This window comes from Salvelinus alpinus, chromosome 3, assembly GCF_045679555.1.
Source record: "Salvelinus alpinus chromosome 3, SLU_Salpinus.1, whole genome shotgun sequence".
In the NCBI taxonomy this organism is placed as follows: Eukaryota; Metazoa; Chordata; class Actinopteri; order Salmoniformes; family Salmonidae; genus Salvelinus; species Salvelinus alpinus.
The window spans coordinates 112,466,339-112,493,828 of record NC_092088.1 but is presented as its reverse complement, the minus strand read 5'-3'; the positions used below and the strand labels follow the sequence as shown (position 1 = coordinate 112,493,828).

The 27,490-nt window shown below is 45.2% G+C and overlaps 1 protein-coding gene across 1 annotated transcript in view; it reads right to left on the bottom strand.

The window, feature by feature from the left end:
• The window catches only part of LOC139569900 (dedicator of cytokinesis protein 1-like), a gene marked incomplete at its 3' end in the record, with an annotated part of 159,581 nt that overhangs the window by 42,408 nt on the left and 89,683 nt on the right, over nt 1–27,490 (bottom strand). The window contains exons 5-10 of the mRNA XM_071391225.1: nt 20,257–20,315; nt 9,722–9,870; nt 5,233–5,318; nt 3,743–3,899; nt 3,463–3,503; nt 635–725 (exon numbers count right to left, since the gene is read on the bottom strand). Coding sequence (XP_071247326.1) covers nt 635–725; nt 3,463–3,503; nt 3,743–3,899; nt 5,233–5,318; nt 9,722–9,870; nt 20,257–20,315 — 583 coding nt within the window. The remainder of the gene's footprint in view (nt 1–634; nt 726–3,462; nt 3,504–3,742; nt 3,900–5,232; nt 5,319–9,721; nt 9,871–20,256; nt 20,316–27,490) is intronic.

The following is a 27,490-nucleotide window of genomic DNA, read 5'->3' as shown; positions in this document are numbered from 1 at the left end:
CTCCATTCTTCTCCTCTCTCATCAGTCCTGTCCTGACAGAGGGAGGATTAAAACAGGGTTGGAAGTATGGCTGCTATCCAGATCCTGTTCCACAACACATTGATATTCACGGTTACACCTCTGCTACTGCAAGGTTAAGAGCCATCTATATGATCACAGCTTACTGGGGGTTTGTCCTCTACAACTGCTGCTATTCAACAGACGCTAAAACACACACATTTCACACTATCAATTCATATAGAGAGAGAGGGGGAGGGAGAGGGAGAGATAGAAGGAAATAGGGAGAGAGAGATAGACAGAGGGAGAGAGAGAGAGAGATAGAAGGAAAGAGAGAGAGAGAGGGAGATATAAGGAAAGAGAAGGAGAGAGAGAGAGGGAGGGAGAGAGATAGATAGAAGGAAAGAGGGAGATACACAGAGGGAGAGAGAGAGAGAGAGAGAGATAGAAGGAAAGAGAGGGAGAGAGGGAGAAAGATAGTGAGAGAGTGTTTGTGTGAGTGTGAGTGTGTGTGTGTGTGTGTGTGTGTGTGTGTGTGTATGCGTGTGTGTGTGTGTGTGTGTGTGTGTGTGTGTGTGTGTGTGTGTGTGTGTGTGTGTGTGTGTGTGTGTGTGTGTGTGTGTGTGTGTGTGAATACCTTGAGCAGCTTAGCGTGCAGCAGCAGTGTGTAGGCAGCTTCAGTGTAGTTGTCACACTCCTTGTGGAGGTCACACAGCTTGTACAGGTACCTGTCCGGACAGAGGACACATGAGTCAACTGTACACTCCTTGTGGAGGTCACACAGCTTGTACAGGTACCTGTCCGGACAGAGGACACATGAGTCAACTGTACACTCCTTGTGGAGGTCACACAGCTTGTACAGGTACCTGTCCGGACAGAGGACACATGAGTCAACTGTACACTCCTTGTGGAGGTCACACAGCTTGTACAGGTACCTGTCCGGACAGAGGACACATGAGTCAACTGTACACTCCTTGTGGAGGTCACACAGCTTGTACAGGTACCTGTCCGGACAGAGGACACATGAGTCAACTGTACACTCCTTGTGGAGGTCACACAGCTTGTACAGGTACCTGTCCGGACAGAGGACACATGAGTCAACTGTACACTCCTTGTGGAGGTCACACAGCTTGTACAGGTACCTGTCCGGACAGAGGACACATGAGTCAACTGTACACACCTTGGTGGGCTTCAATATGACTTCACCATGGTGACCACGGACAGAGACAAGTCAACTGTGTCTGAAATGTCCCCTAGTCACTACATAGTGCACTACTGCTGAACAGAGCCCTATGTGGGTCCTGGTCTAAAGTAGTGCACTATATAGGGCATAAGGTGGGCCCTGGTCAACAGTAGTGCACTATATAGGGAATAGGGTCGGTCCTGGTCAATAGTAGTGCACTATATTGTGATTAGGGTGGGTCCTGGTCCAAAGTAGTGCACTATATAGGGAATAGGGTGCCATCTGGTCTAAAGTAGTGCACTATATAGGGAATAGGGTGGGCCCTGGTCTAAAGTAGTGCACTATATAGGGAATAGGGTTCCATTCCGGATGTGGACTGATGCAGTTCATGGTGACATTTTCCTTTTATCTCAGAAAACGCTTTTTAGACGGCAACATGGACTGCTAGGGCAGACTGACGGACCGCTAGGGCAGACTGATGGACCGCTAGGGCTGATGGACCGCTAGGGCATACTGACGGACCGCTAGGGCAGACTGACAGACAGCTAGGGCAGACTGACGGACCACTAGGGCTGGTGGACCGCTAGGGCTGACTGACGGACAGCAAGGGCTGACTGACGGACCGCTGGGGCTGACTGACGGACCGCTGGGGCTGACTGACGGACTGCTAGGGCTGACTGACACACAGCTAGGGCTGATGGACCGCTAGGGCTGACTGACGGGCCGCTGGGGCTGACTGACGGACCGCTAGGGCTGATGGACCGCTAGGGCAGACTGACGGACCGCTAGGGCTGATGGACCGCTAGGGCAGACTGACGGACCGCTAGGGCAGACTGACAGACAGCTAGGGCAGACTGACGGACCGCTAGGGCTGATGGACCGCTAGGGCAGACTGACGGACCGCTAGGGCAGACTGACAGACTGCTAGGGCAGACTGACGGACCGCTAGGGCTGATGGACCGCTAGGGCAGACTGACGGACCACTAGGGCAGACTGACAGACAGCTAGGGCAGACTGACAGACAGCTAGGGCAGACTGATGGACCGCTGGGGCTGACTGACGACCCGCTAGGGCTGACTGACGGACCGCTGGGGCTGACTGACAGACCGCTAGGGCTGACTGACGACACGCTAGGGCTGACTGACGGACCGCTGGGGCTGACTGACGACCCGCTAGGGCTGACTGACGGACCGCTGGGGCTGACTGACGGACCGCTGGGGCTGACTGACGGACCGCTGGGGCTGACTGACGGACCGCTAGGGCTGACCTCTTCACAGAGGAACTGAGTACAAAAACACCTGGCCTTGACTTCACAGAGGAACTGAGTACAAAAACACCTGGCCTTGACTTCACAGAGGGACTGAGAACAAAAACACCTGGCCTTGACTTCACAGAGGGACTGAGTACAAAAACACCTGACCTTGACTTCACAGAGGGACGGAGAACAAAAACACCTGGCCTTGACTTCACAGAGGGACTGAGAACAAAAACACCTGGCCTTGACTTCACAGAGGGACTGAGTACAAAAACACCTGACCTTGACCTCACAGAGGGACTGAGTACAAAAACACCTGGCCTTGACCTCACAGAGGGACTGAGTACAAAAACACCTGGCCTTGACTTCACAGAGGGACTGAGTACAAAAACGCCTGGCCTTGACTTCACAGAGGGACTGAGTACAAAAACACCTGACCTTGACTTCACAGAGGGACTGAGAACAAAAACACCTGGCCTTGACTTCACAGAGGGACTGAGTACAAAAACACCTGACCTTGACTTCACAGAGGGACTGAGTACAAAAACACCTGACCTTGACTTCACAAAGGGACTGAGCCCAAAAACACCTGGCCTTGACTTCACAGAGGGACTGAGTACAAAAACACCTGGCCTTGACTTCACAGAGGCACTGAGTAAAAAAACACCTGGCCTTGACTTCACAGAGGGACTGAGCCCAAAAACACCTGACCTTGACTTCACAAAGGGACTGAGCCCAAAAACACCTGGCCTTGACTTCACAGAGGGACTGAGTACAAAAACACCTGGCCTCGACTTCACAGAGGGACTGAGTACAAAAACACCTGACCTTGACTTCACAGAGGGACTGAGTACAAAAACACCTGACCTTGACTTCACAGAGGCACTGAGTACAAAAACACCTGACCTTGACTTCACAGAGGGACTGAGTACAAAAACACCTGACCTTGACTTCACAGAGGGACTGAGTACAATAGAACAACAGAAAAGTGTAGTTGAGGAAGATGATGATGAAGACATCTTCCTACCTGATGTACATCTCCTCTCTCTCTATCTCCTTGTAGAAGTTCTGAGGATGAAAACATTGAAAAGGTTTAACTACGACAGTGAAATAGCGACAACAAATCGCTAACCAATACCAACCATGAATGTTATGCAGCTGGTGTTTAAATCTCAAATGTCTTTCCAACAGTTGGAAAGTCAACTGTCAATCACAATACGACAGGTAAGCTGGGCATCGCAGCGGGACGCAGCCAGACATCTGTCCACAACGGATCTGAACAGAACATAGAACAGTGTCTCTCCTACCAGCACGTTGACAGTGCAGCTCATCCGGTTCTCCTTGTTCTCATCGTGCATGATGGTCCTGTAGTCCAGGAGTCTCTCCAACAGACGAACCACCAGGCTCACAAAGATCTCCCCACTCTTAGACAGGTACTTGTGTTTCCTGCAGTGTTCCAACAGACTGGGGAGAGAAGTGAGGGAGAGAGAGGGGAGAGAGGTGAGGTAGAGAGAGAGAGGGGGGAGAGAGTGGAGAGAGAGAAGTGAGGGAGAGAGGGGAGAGAGGTGAGGGAGAGAGGTGAGGGAGAGAGGGGAGAGAGAGAGGGGAGAGAGTGGTGAGGGAGAGAGGGGAGAGAGAGAGAGGAGAGAGAGAGAGGGGAGAGAGGTGAGGGAGAGAGAGAAGTGAGGGAGAGAGGTGAGGGAGAGAGGTGAGGGAGAGAGGGGAGAGAGAGAGGGGAGAGAGTGGTGAGGGAGAGAGGGGGGAGAGAGAGAGGAGAGAGAGAGAGGGGAGAGAGGTGAGGGAGAGAGAGGAGGGAGAGGTGAGGGGGAGAGAGGAGGGAGAGGTGAGGGGGAGAGAGGTGGGAGGGAGAGGGGAGAAAGAGAAGATAATTACAAAAATATAATTACTTGACACATTGTAAAGAATTAACAAAAAAACAGAGCAACTAGAATGCTATTTGGCCCTAAACAGAGAGTACACAGTGGCAGAATACCTGACCACTGTGACTGACCCAAACTTAAGGAAAGCTTTGACTATTTACAGACTCAGTGAGCATAGCCTTGCTATTGAGAAAGGCCACCGTAGGCAGACATGGCTCTCAAGAGAAGACAGGCTATGTGCACACTGCCCACAAAATGAGGTGGAAACTGAGCTGCACTTCCTAACCTCCTGCCCAATGTATGACCATATTAGAGACACATATTTCCCTCTGATCACACAGATCCACAAAGAATTCAAAAACAAATCAAACATGAATAAACTCTCATATCTGTTTGTGACCCGTTGCCATGAGAACAGGGCAACCAGTGGAGCACAAACAACATTGTAAATACAACCTAATACAATCTGTTTATTTTACCTTTCAACTACTTGCACATTGTTACAACACTGTACATAGCCAATAATATCACATTTGAAATGTCTATATTCTTTTAAAACCTTTGTGAGTGTAATATTAAACTAATGTTTCCCCTGTTCATCTCACTTTGGTTTATTATCTATTTCACTTGCTTTGGCAATGTAAACATATGTTTCCCATGTCAATACAGCCCTTCAATTACATTGAGAGAGACGAGGAGAGAGGACAGGCAGGCAGGCAGGCAGGCAGGCAGGCAGGCAGACAGACAGACAGACAGACAGACAGACAGACAGACAGACAGACAGGCAGGCAGGCAGGCAGGCAGACAAGACAAGACAAGACAAGACAAGACAAGACATGACAAGACAAGACAAGACAAGCAGACAGGCAGACAGGCAGACAGGCAGACAGGCAGACATGACAGACAGAATCACTCACATCTTGTGGAAGAGGACTTTGTACTGCTCGTCTCCTCTGCCCCCCTCCACCTCGTGATCCAGTTTGGTGATGATCTCATTCTCAAACTGCAATTAGAAAGCAGCCATTCATAATCAGCACAGATCATTTTTCTATTCATTAGTCTCTCTCCTGTCTCCCTCTTTCTGCCTCCCTCACTCTCTCTCTCCTCTTACCCTCTCCTCCTCCCTCGCTTCTCTTTCTTTCTCTCTCTCCCCTCTCTCTCTCTCTCTCTTTCCCCCCCTCTATCCCTCTCTTTCCCAACCTCTCCCTCTCTTTCCCCCCACTCTATCCTTCTTTTCTACCACCTCTATCCCTCTCTTTCCCAACCTCTCCCTCTCTTTCCCCCCCTCTATCCCTCTCTTTCCCAACCTCTCCCTCTCTTTCCCCCCACTCTATCCTTCTTTTCTACCACCTCTATCCCTCTCTTTCCCAACCTCTCCCTCTCTTTCCCCCCACTCTATCCCTCTCTTTCCCACCCACTCTATCTCTCTCTGTTCCCCCACTCTATCCCTCTCTCTCCTCCTCCCTGTCTCTCCTCCCTGTCTCTTCTCTCTCTCCTCGTTGAGAGGACCTCTCCTCTTGGTTTAATCACCTCTCTTTCAGCCTGATGGACTGTGAGCTCATATTAAATCACTTCATTATCAGTCTGATGACTCTCACTAACTTCTCTTTATCTGCCTGTGATTGGCTACGGCTGAGCAGGGAGCAAGTGGAGCAAGGCCATGACAGGAAGACACATCCTCTAATATTCTCTCTCTCTCTTTCCCTCCCTTCTTCCCAGCTGAGCGGGGAGCATGGCAACAGCAGAAAGCACCTCCTCTAGTTCCCTTCCTTCCTCCCTCTCTCTTCTTCTTCTCAGAAAGACGACAGAAGGAAGGTAAGCCGGCACATCCACTTATCGTGGGACCGTTTGCTCCGACGTGAACTGCCTGTTTGATGTGCTGCTGCTGCTGCGTCAGTCAGGAGAGACGTCTCGCTCTGGAGGAAGAGAGGAGACTCTCTGGAGGAAGAGAGGAGACGCTCTGGAGGAAGAGAGGAGACGCTCTGGAGGAAGAGAGGAGACTCTCTGGAGGAAGAGAGGAGACGCTCTGGAGGAAGAGAGGAGACGTCTCGCTCTGGAGGAAGAAAGGCAACTCTCTCTCTCTCTCTGCTACGTTTTAGACTGCAGACTAGAAAGCCATTGGTATACGTCACAAATGGCACCCTATTCCCTATATAGTGCACTACAGGTTCCTGGTCAAAAGTAGTGCACTATTCCATATAGGGCCTGGTCAGAAGTAGTGCACTACTACCCTAGAGGTCCTGGTCTAAAGTAGTGCACTACTACCCTAGAGGTCCTGGTCTAAAGTAGTGCACTATATAGGGAATAGGGTGCCATTTGGGATGCAGTGAATGAAATTGATCCTATTTTAGTGTAGAGGGGATATAAGAGGATGTAGTCATTCCCAAAGAGTCGGGTCCTGACTGTCTGACACTAACTGTATTACCAGGGCTCCCTTCACTCCCAACTCTAACAGACTGACTGTCTGACACTAACTGTATTACCAGGGCTCCCCTTCACTCCCAACTCTAACAGACTGACTGTCTGACACTAACTGTATTACCAGGGCTCCCCTTCACTCCATAATCTAACATGATTTGGGAGACAGCCTGTACTTCTACACTGACTGGGAGGATTTGGGAGACAGCCTGTACTTCTACACTGGCTGGCAGGATTCGGGAGACAGCCTGTACTTCTACACTGGCTGGGAGGATTCGGGAGACAGCCTGTACTTCTACACTGGCTGGGAGGATCTGGGAGACAGCCTGTACTTCTACACTGGCTGGGAGGATCTGGGAGACAGCCTGTACTTCTACACTGGCTGGGAGGATCTGGGAGACAGCCTGCACTTCTACACTGACTGGGAGGATCTGGGAGACAGCCTGTACTTCTACACTGGTTGGGAGGATCTGGGAGACAGCCTGTACTTCTACACTGGCTGGGAGGATCTGGGAGACAGCCTGTACTTCTACACTGGCTGGGAGGATCTGGGAGACAGCCTGTACTTCTACGCTGGCTGGGAGGATCTGGGAGACAGCCTGTACTTCTACACTGGCTGGGAGGATCTGGGAGACAGCCTGTACTTCTACGCTGGCTGGGAGGATCTGGGAGACAGCCTGTACTTCTACACTGGCTGGGAGGATCTGGGAGACAGCCTGTACTTCTACACTGGCTGGGAGGATTTGGGACACAGCCTGTACTTCTACACTGGCTGGGAGGATTTGGGAGACAGCCTGTACTTCTACACTGGCTGGCAGGATTTGGGAGACAGCCTGTACTTCTACACTGGCTGGGAGGATCTGGGAGACAGCCTGTACTTCTACACTGGCTGGGAGGATTTGGGAGACAGCCTGTACTTCTACACTGGCTGGGAGGATTCAAGAGACAGCCTGTACTTCTACACTGGCTGGGAGGATCTGGGAGACAGCCTGTACTTCTACACTGGCTGGGAGGATCTGGGAGACAGCCTGTACTTCTACACTGGCTGGGAGGATCTGGGAGACAGCCTGTACTTCTACACTGGCTGGGAGGATATGGGAGACAGCCTGTACTTCTACGCTGGCTGGGAGGATATGGGAGACAGCCTGTACTTCTACACTGGCTGGGAGGATCTGGGAGACAGCCTGTACTTCTACACTGGCTGGGAGGATTTGGGACACAGCCTGTACTTCTACACTGGCTGGGAGGATTTGGGAGACAGCCTGTACTTCTACACTGGCTGGCAGGATTTGGGAGACAGCCTGTACTTCTACACTGGCTGGCAGGATTCGGGAGACAGCCTGTACTTCTACACTGGCTGGCAGGATTCGGGAGACAGCCTGTACTTCTACACTGGCTGGGAGGATTCAAGAGACAGCCTGTACTTCTACACTGGCTGGGAGGATCTGGGAGACAGCCTGTACTTCTACACTGGCTGGGAGGATCTGGGAGACAGCCTGTACTTCTACACTGGCTGGGAGGATCTGGGAGACAGCCTGTACTTCTACACTGGCTGGGAGGATATGGGAGACAGCCTGTACTTCTACGCTGGCTGGGAGGATATGGGAGACAGCCTGTACTTCTACACTGGCTGGGAGGATTCGGGAGACAGCCTGTACTTCTACACTGGCTGGGAGGATCTGGGAGACAGCCTGTACTTCTACACTGGCTGGGAGGATCTGGGAGACAGCCTGTACTTCTACACTGGCTGGGAGGATATGGGAGACAGCCTGTACTTCTACGCTGGCTGGGAGGATCTGGGAGACAGCCTGTACTTCTACATTGGCTGGGAGGATATGGGAGACAGCCTGTACTTCTATACTGGCTGGGAGGATTTGGGACACAGCCTGTACTTTTACACTGGCTGGGAGGATTTGGGACACAGCCTGTACTTCTACACTGGCTGGGAGGATTCGGGAGACAGCCTGTACTTCTACGCTGGCTGGGAGGATCTGGGAGACAGCCTGTACTTCTACACTGGCTGGGAGGATATGGGAGACAGCCTGTACTTCTATACTGGCTGGGAGGATTTGGGACACAGCCTGTACTTCTACACTGGCTGGGAGGATTTGGGACACAGCCTGTACTTCTATACTGGCTGGGAGGATTCGGGAGACAGCCTGTGCTTCTACGCTGGCTGGGAGGATCTGGGAGACAGCCACAGGCCAGGCCAACTTCAACATGGTAGAGGAAGTCACAGCAGATACAGTGCAGAGAATTCTGCAGGAGACTGGGTTAGACTCGGACCGTAATACCAACGAAACAAACAGTCACCTACAAGCTACATGGACAAACACATGTTTCTGAAGTCTACCCTCTGGACAAACACATGGATATACTGTTCTGTAGCAGACAAGAGACTTAGACATTTGATTGGTGGAATACCACATGTGACCAATGGGATATGACTAAGGCAAAGAGGGGGTGAACTTTGGAAGATGGGCGTGACATGAAGTCCTCTTCCTGTGACGTGGTCGTAATAAGGGCAGTACATGGGCTTGACAACGCTACATTAGAACTACATTATGAGTCAATTCATAGCTGGAAACATTTACCAACATTACGTTAGTCTCCAGGCAGGGTGATGTTAGAGGTTTTTACCACCCGTCCTTGACGCTGTGCTTCTGCTTGCTCTTTGGGGTCAACGTGGGGTTACTGTAAACCCTTCTGGTAGAAACTTCTGATGTAAAAAGGGCTTTATCAATACATCTGATTGATTGGTAGATCTGACTGATTGATTAATATACTGACTGACCGACTGACCGATTGACTGGCCGATTGACTGACTGACTGACTGACTGCCTGATTGACCGATTGACTGACTGACTGACTGGCTGACTGACTGACCGATTGACTGGCTGATTGACTGGCTGATTGACTGGCTGATTGACTGGCCGATTGACTGGCCGATTGACCGGCTGATCGACAGACTGTCTGACTGATACAGACCCGTTGGAAGCTGCATGTGAAGTGGAATTCACACTGCATCATGTCGAAGAAGATGGGGATGGTAGCTTTCCTAAGCTCTATCTCTGGGACCAGAGTCATCTCTAGGATGGGACCCACCATCTCTGGGATGAACTTGATCTTGTGTGGACCTGGGGAGAGATAAAACTTCATCAAATATCTTAGCTCCTGCAGAGGTGGCAGGGAGCCTAGTGGTTAGAGCGTTGGGCCAGTAAACAAAAGGTTTCTGGATTGAATCCCCGAGCTGACAAGGTAAACATCTGTTGTCCTGCCCCTGAACAAAGCAGTTAACCCCCGGTAGGCCGTCATTGTAAATAAGAATTTGTTCTTAACTGACTTGCCTAGTTAAAGGTTAAATAAATAAAACACACATTGTAGAGCATGATACAAGGCCATGATAACGGGTTGAATTCCCAGCACCACCCATACATACATATAACAAAACAATTATGCACTTTGGATAAAAGAGTCTAAATGGCATATATTATAAGTAATATTATAAAATTATTGTGGGGAACCTGTGGATGGATAAGATATGAATACATAGATGATGGAAATAATGAATTAACTGATGAACAAACGGTCGATAGTAGAGTACATTTAAAGGGGACCAGGCGATAGATAAAGCGGGAATACGGGGTCGTCTGTAACTCAAGCTGGTCGAGTACGGCGGCACTGACAACACCAGGACCGCGGGGTTCAATTCCCGCTGGGACCCCCCCACGTTACCAAAATATACGGCACGCACTACTGGATAAAAAGAGTCTGCTAAATGGCATATTTTATTATTATGATAGATGACTGAAGAGATCAATAAATAAAAGGGACTAATAATTATTGGTGAGTAATATGCTTATTGATCTTGTGTGGAACCTGTGAGTAATATAACACAAGACTATGTGGATGAATAAATAATGAATATAACTAATATTGATAATAGATTGATCTTTGTGAGACCTGGGGGACACATTAATACATGGATGATGAAATAATTAAAGACATTAACTAAAGGACGATTAGTTCCTGGTGAGATACATAGATAATACAGAAATAGTTTAATAAATAAAGTAACAGCATTAATAAACGATTCCTGGTGAGATGGTACAGTAAGTTAAATTGTCTTGGTATAAACCACTGGAGGAATCTTCTATCGAGGGGCCCCAAGGGCATAAACATGTATTTGCCGAGTCCAAAGTACACAGATTTTAATCTGGCTCCCACGTTCCTCCAGTTTCTTTTCAGTGTTCATCAGCGTTTTGCTTTACATTCAGAAGATGAGAGGTGATTTTCCGTGAGAAGAGCCTCAGGTCCGAAACCAGAATTGGTTAAATTCTGAAAACACTGGTGTGAGAATCAATATGACATCATGGTAAGAGTTGTAATTAAGAAAGAGAGAGCAAGAGAGAAATAGTCTATTCTCTATTCCTTCCTGTTTTCACTAACAACCTGGTAACCCATGATCCGACCCTCTATCCTTAGTCCTTCCTGTTTTCACTAACAACCTGGTAACCCATGATCCGACCCTCTATTCTTAGTCCTTCCTGTTTTCACTAACAACCTGGTAACCCATGATCCGACCCTCTATTCTTAGTCCTTCCTGTTTTCACTAACAACCTGGCAACCCCTGATCCAACCCTCTATTCTCTATTCCTTCCTGTTTTCACTAACAACCTGGTACTCATGATCCGACCATCTATTCTCTATCCTTAGTCCTTCCTGTTTTCACTAACAACCTGGTAACCCCTGATCCAACCCTCTATTCTCTATTCCTTCCTGTTTTCACTAACAACCTGGTAACCCATGATCCAACCCTCTATCCTTATTCCTTCCTGTTTTCACTAACAACCTGGTAACCCATGATCCAACCCTCTATCCTTAGTCCTTCCTGTTTTCACTAACAACCTGGTAACCCATGATCCGACCCTCTATCCTTATTCCTTCCTGTTTTCACTAACAACCTGGTAACCCATGATCCAACCCTCTATCCTTAGTCCTTCCTGTTTTCACTAACAACCTGGTAACCCATGATCCAACCCTCTATCCGTAGTCCTTCCTAGTTCACTAACAACCTGGTAACCCATGATCCGACCCTCTATCCTTAGTCCTTCCTGTTTTCATTAACAACCTGGTAACCCATGATCCGACCCTCTATCCTTAGTCCTTCCTGTTTTCATTAACAACCTGGTAACCCATGATCCAACCCTCTATCCTTAGTCCTTCCTGTTTTCATTAACAACCTGGTAACCCATGATCCGACCCTCTATCCTTAGTCCTTCCTGTTTTCACTAACAACCTGGTAACCCATGATCCGACCCTCTATCCTTAGTCCTTCCTGTTTTCACTAACAACCTGGTAACCCATGATCCGACCCTCTATCCTTAGTCCTTCCTGTTTTCATTAACAACCTGGTAACCCATGATCCAACCCTCTATTCTTAGTCCTTCCTGTTTTCACTAACAACCTGGTAACCCATGATCCGACCCTCTATCCTTAGTCCTTCCTGTTTTCACTAACAACCTGGTAACCCATGATCCAACCCTCTATCCTTAGTCCTTCCTGTTTTCACTAACAACCTGGTAACCCATGATCCGACCCTCTATCCTTAGTCCTTCCTGTTTTCACTAACAACCTGGTAACCCATGATCCGACCCTCTATCCTTAGTCCTTCCTGTTTTCACTAACAACCTGGTAACCCATGATCCAACCCTCTATTCTCTATTCCTTCCTGTTTTCACTAACAACCTGGTAACCCATGATCCAACCCTCTATCCTTATTCCTTCCTGTTTTCACTAACAACCTGGTAACCCATGATCCAACCCTCTATCCTTAGTCCTTCCTGTTTTCACTAACAACCTGGTAACCCATGATCCGACCCTCTATCCTTATTCCTTCCTGTTTTCACTAACAACCTGGTAACCCATGATCCGACCCTCTATCCTTAGTCCTTCCTGTTTTCACTAACAACCTGGTAACCCATGATCCGACCCTCTATCCTTAGTCTTTCCTGTTTTCACTAACAACCTGGTAACCCATGATCCGACCCTCTATCCTTAGTCCTTCCTGTTTTCATTAACAACCTGGTAACCCATGATCCAACCCTCTATTCTTAGTCCTTCCTGTTTTCACTAACAACCTGGTAACCCATGATCCGACCCTCTATCCTTAGTCCTTCCTGTTTTCACTAACAACCTGGTAACCCATGATCCAACCCTCTATCCTTAGTCCTTCCTGTTTTCACTAACAACCTGGTAACCCATGATCCGACCCTCTATCCTTAGTCCTTCCTGTTTTCACTAACAACCTGGTAACCCATGATCCGACCCTCTATCCTTAGTCCTTCCTGTTTTCACTAACAACCTGGTAACCCATGATCCAACCCTCTATTCTCTATTCCTTCCTGTTTTCACTAACAACCTGGTAACCCATGATCCAACCCTCTATCCTTATTCCTTCCTGTTTTCACTAACAACCTGGTAACCCATGATCCAACCCTCTATCCTTAGTTCTTCCTGTTTTCACTAACAACCTGGTAACCCATGATCCGACCCTCTATCCTTATTCCTTCCTGTTTTCACTAACAACCTGGTAACCCATGATCCAACCCTCTATCCTTAGTCCTTCCTGTTTTCACTAACAACCTGGTAACCCATGATCCAACCCTCTATCCGTAGTCCTTCCTGTTTCACTAACAACCTGGTAACCCATGATCCGACCCTCTATCCTTAGTCCTTCCTGTTTTCATTAACAACCTGGTAACCCATGATCCGACCCTCTATCCTTAGTCCTTCCTGTTTTCACTAACAACCTGGTAACCCATGATCCAACCCTCTATACTCTATAGGTAGATTATGATGGCATCTTCAGAATCTGAGAATGGTGATATGTTAGTTGAACGGTGATATGTTAGTTGAATGGTGATATGTTAGTTGAACGGTGATATGTTAGTTGAACGGTGATATGTTAGTTGAATGGTGATATGTTAGTTGAACGGTGATATGTTAGTTGAATATGTTAGTTGAATGGTGATATGTTAGTTGCATGGTGATATGTTAGTTGAATGGTGATATGTTAGTTGAATATGTTAGTTGAACGGTGATATGTTAGTTGACTGGTGATATGTTAGTTGAATGGTGATATGTTAGTTGACTGGTGATATGTTAGTTGACTGGTGATATGTTAGTTGACTGGTGATATGTTAGTTGACTGGTGATATGTTAGTTGAATAGTGATATGTTAGTTGAATGGTGATATGTTAGTTGAATGGTGATATGTTAGTTGAATGGTGATATGTTAGTTGAATGGTGATATGTTAGTTGAATGGTGATATGTTAGTTGAATAGTGATATGTTAGTTGAATGGTGATATGTTAGTTGAATGGTGATATGTTAGTTGCCTGGTGATATGTTAGTTGAATAGTGATATGTTAGTTGAATGGTGATATGTTAGTTGAACAGGGATATGTTAGTTGAATGCTGATATGTTAGTTGAATGGTGATATGTTAGTTGAATGGTGATATGTTAGTTGAATGGTGATATGTTAGTTGACCGGTGGGTGATATGTTAGTTGAACAGTGATAAGTTAGTTGAACGGTGGGTGATATGTTAGTTGAATGGTGTGTTAGTTGAGCGGTGATATGTTAGTTGAACAGGGATATGTTAGTTGAATGGTGATATGTTAGTTGAACAGGGATATGTTAGTTGAACGGTGATATGTTAGTTGAATGGTGATATGTTAGTTGACTGGTGATATGTTAGTTGACTGGTGATATGTTAGTTGAGCGGTGATATGTTAGTTGAATGGTGATATGTTAGTTGAACAGGGATATGTTAGTTGAACGGTGATATGTTAGTTGAATGGTGATATGTTAGTTGAACAGGGATATGTTAGTTGACCGGTGATATGTTAGTTGAATGGTGATATGTTAGTTGACTGGTGATATGTTAGTTGAGCGGCGATATGTTAGTTGACTGGTGATATGTTAGTTTAGCGGTGATATGTTAGTTGAACAGGGATATGTTAGTTGAACAGGGATATGTTAGTTGACTGGTGATATGTTAGTTGAACGGTGATATGTTAGTTGACTGGTGATATGTTAGTTGAACGGTGGGTGATATGTTAGTTGAGCGGTGATATGTTAGTTGAACAGGGATATGTTAGTTGACTGGTGATATGTTAGTTGAACGGTGATATGTTAGTTGAATGGTGATATGTTAGTTGAATGGCGATATGTTAGTTGACTGGTGATATGTTAGTTGAACGGTGATATGTTAGTTGACTGGTGATATGTTAGTTGAATGGTGGGTGATATGTTAGTTGAGCGGTGATATGTTAGTTGACTGGTGATATGTTAGTTGACTGGTGATATGTTAGTTGACTGGTGATATGTTAGTTGACTGGTGATATGTTAGTTGAGCGGTGATATGTTAGTTGAATGGTGATATGTTAGTTGACTGGTGATATGTTAGTTGACTGGTGATATGTTAGTTGACTGGTGATATGTTAGTTGAACGGTGATATGTTAGTTGAACGGTGGTATGTTAGTTGAACGGTGGTATGTTAGTTGAATATGTTAGTTGAATGGTGATATGTTAGTTGAATATGTTAGTTGAATGCTGATATGTTAGTTGAACGGTGATATGTTAGTTGACTGGTGATATGTTAGTTGAACGGTGATATGTTAGTTGAATGGTGATATGTTAGTTGACTGGTGATATGTCAGTTGACTGGTGATATGTTAGTTGACCGGTGATATGTTAGTTGAATGGTGATATGTTAGTTGAATGGTGATATGTTAGTTGACTGGTGATATGTTAGTTGACTGGTGATATGTTAGTTGAATGGTGATATGTTAGTTGAATGGTGATATGTTAGTTGACCGGTGATATGTTAGTTGAATGGTGATATGTTAGTTGAATGGTGATATGTTAGTTGACTGGTGATATGTTAGTTGACTGGTGATATGTTAGTTGAATGGTGATATGCTATTTGACCGGTGATATGTTAGTTGACCGGTGATATGTTAGTTGAATGGTGATATGTTAGTTGAACGGTGGTATGTTAGTTGAACGGTGGTATGTTAGTTGAATATGTTAGTTGAATGGTGATATGTTAGTTGAATATGTTAGTTGAATGCTGATATGTTAGTTGAATGGTGATATGTTAGTTGAATGGTGATATGTTAGTTGAATGGTGATATGTTAGTTGACCGGTGGGTGATATGTTAGTTGAACAGTGATAAGTTAGTTGAACGGTGGGTGATATGTTAGTTGAATGGTGTGTTAGTTGAACAGTGATATGTTAGTTGAACGGTGATATGTTAGTTGACTGGTGATATGTTAGTTGAACGGTGGGTGATATGTTAGTTGAATGGTGGGTGATATGTTAGTTGAATGGTGGGTGATATGTTAGTTGAATGGTGATATGTTAGTTGAACAGGGATATGTTAGTTGAACGGTGATATGTTAGTTGAATGGTGATATGTTAGTTGAATGGTGATATGTTAGTTGCATGGTGATATGTTAGTTGACTGGTGATATGTTAGTTGAATGGCGATATGTTAGTTGAATGGCGATATGTTAGTTGAATGGCGATATGTTAGTTGAATGGCGATATGTTAGTTGACTGGTGATATGTTAGTTGACTGGTGATATGTTAGTTGAATGGTGATATGTTAGTTGAATGGTGATATGTTAGTTGAACGGTGATATGTTAGTTGACTGGTGATATGTTAGTTGAATGGTGATATGTTAGTTGAACGGTGATATGTTAGTTGAATGGTGATATGTTAGTTGACTGGTGATATGTTAGTTGAATGGTGATATGTTAGTTGAACGGTGATATGTTAGTTGAATGGTGATATGTTAGTTGAACGGTGATATGTTAGTTGACTGGTGATATGTTAGTTGAATGGTGATATGTTAGTTGAACGGTGATATGTTAGTTGAACGGTGATATGTTAGTTGAACGGTGGTATGTTAGTTGAACGGTGGTATGTTAGTTGAATATGTTAGTTGAATGGTGATATGTTAGTTGAATATGTTAGTTGAATGCTGATATGTTAGTTGAATGGTGATATGTTAGTTGAATGGTGATATGTTAGTTGAATGGTGATATGTTAGTTGACCGGTGGGTGATATGTTAGTTGAACAGTGATAAGTTAGTTGAACGGTGGGTGATATGTTAGTTGAATGGTGTGTTAGTTGAACAGTGATATGTTAGTTGAACGGTGATATGTTAGTTGACTGGTGATATGTTAGTTGAACGGTGGGTGATATGTTAGTTGAATGGTGGGTGATATGTTAGTTGAATGGTGGGTGATATGTTAGTTGAATGGTGATATGTTAGTTGAACAGGGATATGTTAGTTGAACGGTGATATGTTAGTTGAATGGTGATATGTTAGTTGAATGGTGATATGTTAGTTGCATGGTGATATGTTAGTTGACTGGTGATATGTTAGTTGAATGGCGATATGTTAGTTGAATGGCGATATGTTAGTTGAATGGCGATATGTTAGTTGAATGGCGATATGTTAGTTGACTGGTGATATGTTAGTTGACTGGTGATATGTTAGTTGAATGGTGATATGTTAGTTGAATGGTGATATGTTAGTTGAACGGTGATATGTTAGTTGACTGGTGATATGTTAGTTGAATGGTGATATGTTAGTTGACTGGTGATATGTTAGTTGAATGGTGATATGTTAGTTGAACGGTGATATGTTAGTTGAACGGTGATATGTTAGTTGAACGGTGATATGTTAGTTGAACGGTGATATGTTAGTTGACTGGTGATATGTTAGTTGACTGGTGATATGTTAGTTGACTGGTGATATGTTAGTTGAACGGTGATATGTTAGTTGAACGGTGATATGTTAGTTGAACGGTGATATGTTAGTTGAACGGTGATATGTTAGTTGACTGGTGATATGTTAGTTGACTGGTGATATGTTAGTTGAACGGTGATATGTTAGTTGAACGGTGATATGTTAGTTGAACGGTGATATGTTAGTTGACTGGTGATATGTTAGTTGAATGGTGATATGTTAGTTGACTGGTGATATGTTAGTTGAACGGTGATATGTTAGTTGAACGGTGATATGTTAGTTGAACGGTGATATGTTAGTTGAACGGTGATATGTTATTTGACTGGTGATATGTTAGTTGAACGGTGATATGTTAGTTGAATGGTGATATGTTAGTTGAATGGTGATATGTTAGTTGAACGGTGGGTGATATGTTAGTTGAACGGTGGGTGATATGTTAGTTGACTGGTGATATGTTAGTTGAACGGTGATATGTTAGTTGAACGGTGATATGTTAGTTGAACGGTGATATGTTAGTTGACTGGTGATATGTTAGTTGAACGGTGGGTGATATGTTAGTTGAACGGCGATATGTTAGTTGACTGGTGATATGTTAGTTGAACGGTGGGTGATATGTTAGTTGAACGGTGATATGTTAGTTGACTGGTGATATGTTAGTTGAACGGTGGGTGATATGTTAGTTGACTGGTGATATGTTAGTTGACTGGTGATATGTTAGTTGACTGGTGATATGTTAGTTGACTGGTGATATGTTAGTTGACTGGTGATATGTTAGTTGACTGGTGAAATGTTAGTTGAACGGTGATATGTTAGTTGAACGGTGATATGTTAGTTGAACGGTGATATGTTAGTTGACTGGTGATATGGTAGTTGAATGGTGATATGTTAGTTGACTGGTGATATGTTAGTTGAATGGCGATATGTTAGTTGAATGGTGATATGTTAGTTGAATGGTGATATGTTAGTTGAACGGTGATATGTTAGTTGACTGGGGATATGTTAGTTGAATGGTGATATGTTAGTTGAACGGTGGGTGATATGTTAGTTGAACGGTGGGTGATATGTTAGTTAAACGGTGGGTGATATGTTAGTTAAACGGTGGGTGATATGTTAGTTGAACGGTGGGTGATATGTTAGTTGAACGGTGGGTGATATGTTAGTTGAACGGTGGGTGATATGTTAGTTGACTGGTGATATGTTAGTTGAACTGTGATATGTTAGTTGAACGGTGGGTGATATGTTAGTTGAACGGTGATATGTTAGTTGACTAGCTAGCTAATGTTAGCTGGCTGGCTCCCTAGCTAACGTTACTATTAGTTTCCCAGAGCCGTTTGCTGTTCTACTTAGAGCCTAATGTTAGCTAGCTAACATTGAACATTGTTGGTTAGCTCCCAGCACTTTGACATTGTTGGCACTGTTAATTGTTGTTTAACTAACGTTAGCTGGCTGGCTCGTTAGCTAACGTTACGTGTGTACAACACCCGTTGAGTGTGCGCTCCGAGATCGAAACGAGATGGGTGGGGCTAAAGCTTAAGAGGTTGTGAACGATTCTGAATGGGTGTAGACAAAGAGGAGCTCTTCACTAGATACCAAAACATTCAAAGGCGATTTTCTCAAAAAGTGGGGTTACACATTTATCAACTTTCAAAGCAGAATTTTGTTCCCATTGTTCCTCAAATGAAGTCTATGATCTACCATTTTGTAGCTCTGAGTCTCTACTTTTATCAAATGTAAAAAAACACAATTTCGAATTTTGAGTGATGAAAGTTTATTTTCCTATAATAATGAATACAAATTAGCTAAAGTGAAGACGTTGTCAGCTATATGATATGGTCATTATTTCAACTGGCTAGCCAGCTAACTTAACATTTATACAGCTAACTTAATGTTAGCTAGCCAGCTAACTTATCGTTTACACAGCTAACTTAATGTTAGCTAGCCAGCTAACTTAATGTTTATACAGCTAACTTAATGTTAGCTAGCCAGCTAACTTAACGTTTATACAGCTAACTTAACCTTTATACAGCTAACTTAATGTTACCTAGCTAGTTAGCTTTTAGTTGCCTGGTTTGCTAGATTGACATTTAATAAATAAAGTTTTAAAACGGATGGATTTATTGGTATTAAAATACACCAGTTATGCTATTTTGGACCACCAAGCTGCTGATGTCATGCAGCCTGTCGTTTTTGTTATACTTTTTCATAACGATAAAGACACGTTTAATGTTCATGATGTCACTGCGACAACTGTTTACAGACATGTTGATATATGTCGTATAAACCAGCCTATAGTCTTGAAATCTTTGGTTGTTTACTAAACTATCGTTACTCACTCTGTTTAGCACATGGCCTCACATGTGATTCCTTAAAAGAGATGGGTGGGGCTTAAGGCTTAAGAGGGTGTGAACGATGCTGAATGGTCTGTAGACAAAGAAGAGCTCTCCAGTAGTATTACCAAGACATTCAAGGGCCATTTTCTCAAAAAGTGGGGTTACAAGTTTATCAACTTTCAAAGCAGAATTACTGTCTCATTGTTCCTCAACAGTCATGTATGATCTACCATTTTGTAGCAAAGAGTCTCTACTTTTAAAAAACACCATCTGAAATGCTGCTACATAAGACCGAATGGAGCCGGTCGGTCACATATGTTAATTGAATGCATATGAAGAATATGAAAGAGATGATTCATACCTAGATTATACCACATGTCTCTGATCTCAAAGCCAATGTGTCTTCTCATGTCCTGGTACCTGAAACACACACAAACACACATGCATTTACATACTCTGATGCCAACCACTGTCGTGTACTAGTGACCAGTCCAACATGGTTTACTGTCATGTACTAGTGACCAGTCCAACATGGTTAACTGTCCTGTACTAGTGACCAGTTCAACATGGCTTATTGACAATAAGTACTATAGGAGGGTAAACAACTGGTTCCCACTTTAAACAATTTACAAAGGCTGTATACAGAGTACATACAAGCTTTATAAAGGCTGTATACAGAGTACATACAAGCTTCATAAAGGCTGTATACAGAGTACATACAATCTTCATAAAGGCTGTATACAGAGTACATACAAGCTTTATAAAGGCTGTATACAGAGTACATACAAGCTTTATACAAGCTTTATACAGAGTACATACAAGCTTTATAAACGCTGTATACAGAGTACATACAAGCTTTATAAAGGCTGTATACAGAGTACATGCAAGCTTTATAAAGGCTGTATACAGAGTACATACAAGCTTTATAAAGGTTTTATACAGAGTACATACACACTTTATAAAGGCTGTATACAGAGTACATAAAATCTTTATAAAGGCTGTATACAGAGTACATACACACTTTATTAAGGCTGTATACAGAGTACATACAAGCTTTATAAAAGCTGTACACAGAGTACATACAAGCTTTATAAGCACTCCAGTGTATGAAGGGTGATAACCATTCCCAGTGAATTGCCAATTGTGACATACTATGTATGTTTATACACCATTTATTCAGTACGACATGCTTATAGATGATTTGTGAAGAATTTATGTAGTGCTTATGAAGCCTTTATAATGCTTTACAACATGTGGAGAATATTTCAAGGGCAGCATTATAACATCGCAAAAAATCTGAAACTTTTTGTCAAAACAAATGGGATGCAGAAAAACTCATCCATGTTTTTGTCACTTCTAGATTAGACTACTGCAACGCTCTAGTCTCCGGCTCCTTCTAGATTAGACTACTGCAACGCTCTAGTCTCCGGCTACTTCTAGATTAGACTACTGCAACGGTTTTACTGCTAACCTACAAAGCATTACATGGCCTCGCTCCTACCTATCTCTCTGATTTGGTCCTGCCGTACATACCTACACGTACGCTACGGTCACAAGAGGCAGGCCTCCTTCCTGTCTCTAGAATTTCTAAGCAAACAGCTGGAGGCAGGGCTTTCTCCTATAGAGCTCCATTTTAATGGAATGGTCTGCTTATTAATGTGAGAGACGTAGACTCGGTCTCGACCTTTAAGTCTGGACTGAAGACTCCTATGGCCCAGGGGTGTGAAGGTGGATGGCAAGGCACTGGCATGACGAACTGCCCTTGCTGTCTCTGCCTGGCCGCCTCCTCTCTCTCCACTGGGATTCTCTGCCTCTGACCCTATTACAGGGGCTGAGTCACTTACTACTCAGGGTAGTAGGTTGGTGGTCTGTTGATATCCCCCCCCCCCCCCGTGCTTCTCAATCTGCTTTGCTTTCTGTTTGGGGTTTCAGGCTGGGTTTCTGTATAAGCAGTTGGTGACATCAGCTGATGTAAAAAGGGCTTTATAAATACATGTGATTTTTAAAGTGGGACCAAAAACAGCTATAACCATGACTCACTCAGACCAACAGATTAGGTAATCACATGCAGTGACTTCGGAAAGTATTCAGACCCATTGACTTTTTACACATTTTGTTACGTTACACAGCCGCCTTATTCTAAAATGTATGAAAAACAAAATCCTCAGCAATCTACTCACAATACCCCATAATGACATCACAATACCCCATAATGACATCACAATACCCCATAATGACAATGAACGATGCTGCAAATTTATTAACAATAAAACACTGAAATATTACATTTACATAATTATTCAGAACCTTTGCTATGAGTCTCGAAATTGAGCTCAGATGCATCTTGTTTCCATTGATCATCCTTGAGATGTTTCTACAACATGATTGGAGTCCACCTGTGGTAAATTCAATTGATTGGACATGATTTGGAAAGGCACACACCTGTCTATATAAGGTCCTACAGTTGACAGTGCATGTCAGAGCAAACACCAAGCCATGAGGTCGAAGGAATTGTCTGTAGAGCTCTGAGACAGGATTGTGTTGAGGCACAGATCTGGGGAAGGGTACCAAAAAAATGTCTGCAGCATTGAAGGTCCCAAGAACACAGTGGCCTCCATCATTCTTCAATGGAAGATGTTTGGAACCACCAAGACTCTTCCTAGAGCTGGGAGCCCGGGCCAAACTGAGCAATCGGGGGAGAAGGGCCTTGGTCAGGGAGGTGACCAAGAACCTAATGGTCACTCTGACTCTAGAGTTCCTCTGTGGAGATGGGAGAACCTTCCAGAAGGACAGCCATCTATGCAGCACTCCACCAATCAGGCCTTTATGGTAGAGTGGTCAGACAGAAGCCACTCCTCAGTAAAAGGCACATGACAGCCCGCATGGAGTTTGCCAAACGGCACCTAATGATTCTCAGACCATGAGAAACAAGAATCTCTGGTCTGATGAAACCAAGATTCAATTATTTGGTCTCAATGCCAAGAGTCACATCTGGATGAAACCAGGAAACATCCCTACAGTGAAACATGGTGGTGGCAGCATAATGCTGTGGGGATGTTTTTCAGCAGCAGGGACTGGGAGACTAGTCAGAGAAAGATGAACGGAGCGAAGTACAGAGAGATCCTTAATGAAAACCTGCTCCAGTGCTAGCCTCTCTACACTGGCTTCCTGTTAAGGCTAGGGCTAATTTCAAGGTTTTACTGCAAACCTACAAAGCATTACATGGTCTTGCTCCTACCTATCTCTCTGAGTTGGTCCTGCCGTACATACCTACACGAACGCTTCGGTCACAAGACGCAGGCCTCCTAACTGTCCCTAGAATTTATAAGCAGACAGCTGGATGCAGGGCTTTCTCCTATAGAGCTCCATTTTTATGGAACGGCTCAAGACCTCAGACTGGGGTGAAGGTTGACCTTCCAACAGGACAACGGACCTAAGCACACATCAGAGACAAGACAGGAGCTGCTTCGGGGACAAGTCTCTGAATGTCCTTGAGTGGCCCAGCCAGAGCCCGGACTTGAACCCTCAAGGCTATAATTACTGCCAAAGGTGTTTCAACAAAGTACTGAGTAAAGGGTCTGAATAGTTATGTAAATGTGATTTCTGTTTATTATTATTTTTGTATAATTTAGCAAAAATGTCTTAAAACCTGTTTTTGCTTTGTCGTTATGGGTTATTGTGTGTAGTTTAATGAGAAAAAAAATGAATGGGGAAGAACAGCACACCAGCAGGCTCCAGACGTCGTAGGGTCAGAGTTAAATAACCCTGTTCTATATTAACAAAGATAGGGTTTACAAAAACAAAACATTTTGGTGAGTGGAATTCAGGATTTATTTCAATTACTCAAAGCAATGCCTGTGTTGTGTGGATTACGATACAGTATGTTTAGTATAAAACAATCCTTTAGGGATGAGGAGGAGGAGGAGGAGGAGGAGGAGTGACAGTAACTCAGAGAAAGGAGGACCAGGAGGAAACGAGAGGACACAGGGGGAGAGTGACACTGACAGGAACTCTGAGAGAAAGGAGGAAACGAGAGGACACAGGAGGAGAGTGACACTGACAGTAACTCTGAGAGAAGGGAGGAAACGAGAGGACACAGGGGGAGAGTGACACTGACAGTAACTCTGAGAGAAGGGAGGAAACGAGAGGACACAGGGGGAGAGTGACACTGACAGTAACTCTGAGAGAAAGGAGGAAACGAGAGGACACAGGGGGAGAGTGACACTGACAGTAACTCTGAGAGAAAGGAGGAAACGAGAGGACACAGGGGGAGAGTGACACTGACAGTAACTCTGAGAGAAAGGAGGAAACGAGAGGACACAGGAGGAGAGTGACACTGACAGTAACTCTGAGAGAAAGGAGGAAACGAGAGGACACAGGGGGAGAGTGACACTGACAGGAACTCTGAGAGAAGGGAGGACCAGGAGGAAACGAGAGGACACAGGAGGAGAGTGACACTGACAGTAACTCTGAGAGAAAGGAGGAAACGAGAGGACACAGGAGGAGAGTGACACTGACAGTAACTCTGAGAGAAAGGAGGAAACGAGAGGACACAGGGGGAGAGTGACACTGACAGTAACTCTGAGAGAAAGGAGGACCAGGAGGAAACGAGAGGACACAGGGGGAGAGTGACACTGACAGTAACTCTGAGAGAAGGGAGGACCAGGAGGAAACGAGAGGACACAGGAGGAGAGTGACACTGACAGTAACTCTGAGAGAAAGGAGGCACCAGGAGGAAACGAGAGGACACAGGGGGAGAGTGACACTGACAGTAACTCTGAGAGAAAGGAGGACCAGGAGGAAACGAGAGGACACAGGAGGAGAGTGACACTGACAGTAACTCTGAGAGAAAGGAGGCACCAGGAGGAAACGAGAGGACACAGGGGGAGAGTGACACTGACAGTAACTCTGAGAGAAAGGAGGACCAGGAGGAAACGAGAGGACACAGGGGGAGAGTGACACTGACAGGAACTCTGAGAGAAAGGAGGACCAACAGGAAACGAGAGGACAGGAGGAGAGTGACACTGACAGGAGGACCAGGGAGGAAACGAGAGGACACACCGTTGAAGAATCCTGAGACATAGAAACCACCCTAGTTATGAAGACATGGAGACCGTTGAACAATCCTCTGTGTGTGTATGTGTGTGTGTCTCTATGTGTGTGTGTGTGTGTGTGTGTGTTAATGTGTGTGTGTGTGTGTGTGTGTGTGTGTGTGTGTGTATCACCAAGAGATGATGCAACAGTCTGTAGGAGTTGTTCTAGGATCAGACAGCACTGATCAAACACACTTCACCATGACATCACCCTCTCCTGCTCTCTGCTCTGACACTCTGTGTGTGTGTGTGTGTGTGTGTGTGTGTGTGTGTGTGTGTGTGTGTGTGTGTGTGTGTGTGTGTGTGTGTGTGTGTGTGTGTGTGTGTGTGTGTGTGTGTGTGTGTGTGTGTGTGTGTGTGTGTGTGTGTGTGTGTGTGTGTGTGTGTGTGTGTGTGTGTGTGTGTGTGTGTGTGTGTGTGTGTGTGTGTGTGTGTGTGTGTGTGTGTGTGTGTGTGTGTGTGTGTGTGTGTGTGTGTGTGTGTTCTGTGTTCTGTGTTCTGTGTTCTGTGTTCTGTGTTCTGTGTTGCCAGCCCAGAAGATAATAATTGGTGTGGCGAAGGCGAGTGGCAGATCAGAGAGAGAGAACGAGAGAGCGACAGAGAGAGGGACAGTGTGTGAGTATGATAGAGTGAAAGGGGAGCTACTACTAAGAGAATCCCCCATTTCTCCCTTCTTTAAAGTCCACCACAGACACTGTGCTCATCTTTCTTTTAATGACAGGTTTAGATATCAGAGGGAAGAACATCAACTGAAGAGAGAGAGAGAGAAAGGGAGAGGAGGAGTGGAGTCCAGCCCCTGGTCTCTCCCTCTCTCCATCCAGAATGGTAATCCACCCTGGTCTCTCCCTCTATCCATCCAGAATGGTAATCCACCCTGGTCTCTCCCTCTATCCATCCAGAATGGTAATCCACCCTGGTCTCTTCCTCTATCCATCCAGAATGGTAATCCACCCTGGTCTCTCCCTCTATCCATCCAGAATGGTAATCCCCCTGGTCTGTTCCTCTATCCATCCAGAATGGTAATCCACCCTGGTCTCTTCCTCTATCCATCCAGAATGGTAATCCCCCTGGTCTGTTCCTCTATCCATCCAGAATGGTAATCCCCCTGGTCTGTTCCTCTATCCATCCAGAATGGTAATCCCCTGGTCTGTTCCTCTATCCATCCAGAATGGTAATCCCCCTGGTCTGTTCCTCTATCCATCCAGAATGGTAATCCCCCTGGTCTCTCCCTCTATCCATCCAGAATGGTAATCCCCCTGGTCTGTTCCTCTATCCATCCAGAATGGTAATCACCTGGTCTGTTCCTCTATCCATCCAGAATGGTAATCCCCCTGGTCTCTCCCTCTATCCATCCAGAATGGTAATCCACCCTGGTCTCTTCCTCTATCCATCCAGAATGGTAATCCCCCTGGTCTCTCCCTCTATCCATCCAGAATGGTAATCCACCCTAGTCTCTCCCTCTATCCATCCAGAATGGTAATCCACCCTGGTCTCTCCCTCTATCCATCCAGAATGGTAATCCCCCTGGTCTGTTCCTCTATCCATCCAGAATGGTAATCCCCTGGTCTGTTCCTCTATCCATCCAGAATGGTAATCCCCCTGGTCTGTTCCTCTATCCATCCAGAATGGTAATCCCCCTGGTCTGTTCCTCTATCCATCCAGAATGGTAATCCCCTGGTCTGTTCCTCTATCCATCCAGAATGGTAATCCCCCTGGTCTGGTCCTCTATCCATCCAGAATGGTAATCCCCCTGGTCTCTCCCTCTATCCATCCAGAATGGTAATCCCCCTGGTCTGTTCCTCTATCCATCCAGAATGGTAATCACCTGGTCTGTTCCTCTATCCATCCAGAATGGTAATCCCCCTGGTCTCTCCCTCTATCCATCCAGAATGGTAATCCCCCTGGTCTGTTCCTCTATACATCCAGAATGGTAATCCCCCTGGTCTCTCCCTCTATCCATCCAGAATGGTAATCCCCCTGGTCTCTCCCTCTATCCATCCAGAATGGTAATCCCCCTGGTCTCTCCCTCTATCCATCCAGAATGGTAATCCACCCTGGTCTGTTCCTCTATCCATCCAGAATGGTAATCCACCCTGGTCTGTTCCTCTATCCATCCAGAATGGTAATCCACCCTGGTCTCTTCCTCTATCCATCCAGAATGGTAATCCCCCTGGTCTCTCCCTCTATCCATCCAGAATGGTAATCCCCCTGGTCTCTCCCTCTATCCATCCAGAATGGTAATCCCCCTGGTCTGTTCCTCTATCCATCCAGAATGGTAATCCCCCTGGTCTGTTCCTCTATCCATCCAGAATGGTAATCCCCCTGGTCTCTCCCTCTATCCATCCAGAATGGTAATCCCCCTGGTCTCTCCCTCTATCCATCCAGAATGGTAATCCACCCTGGTCTGTTCCTCTATCCATCCAGAATGGTAATCCCCCTGGTCTGTTCCTCTATCCATCCAGAATGGTAATCACCCTGGTCTCTCCCTCTATCCATCCAGAA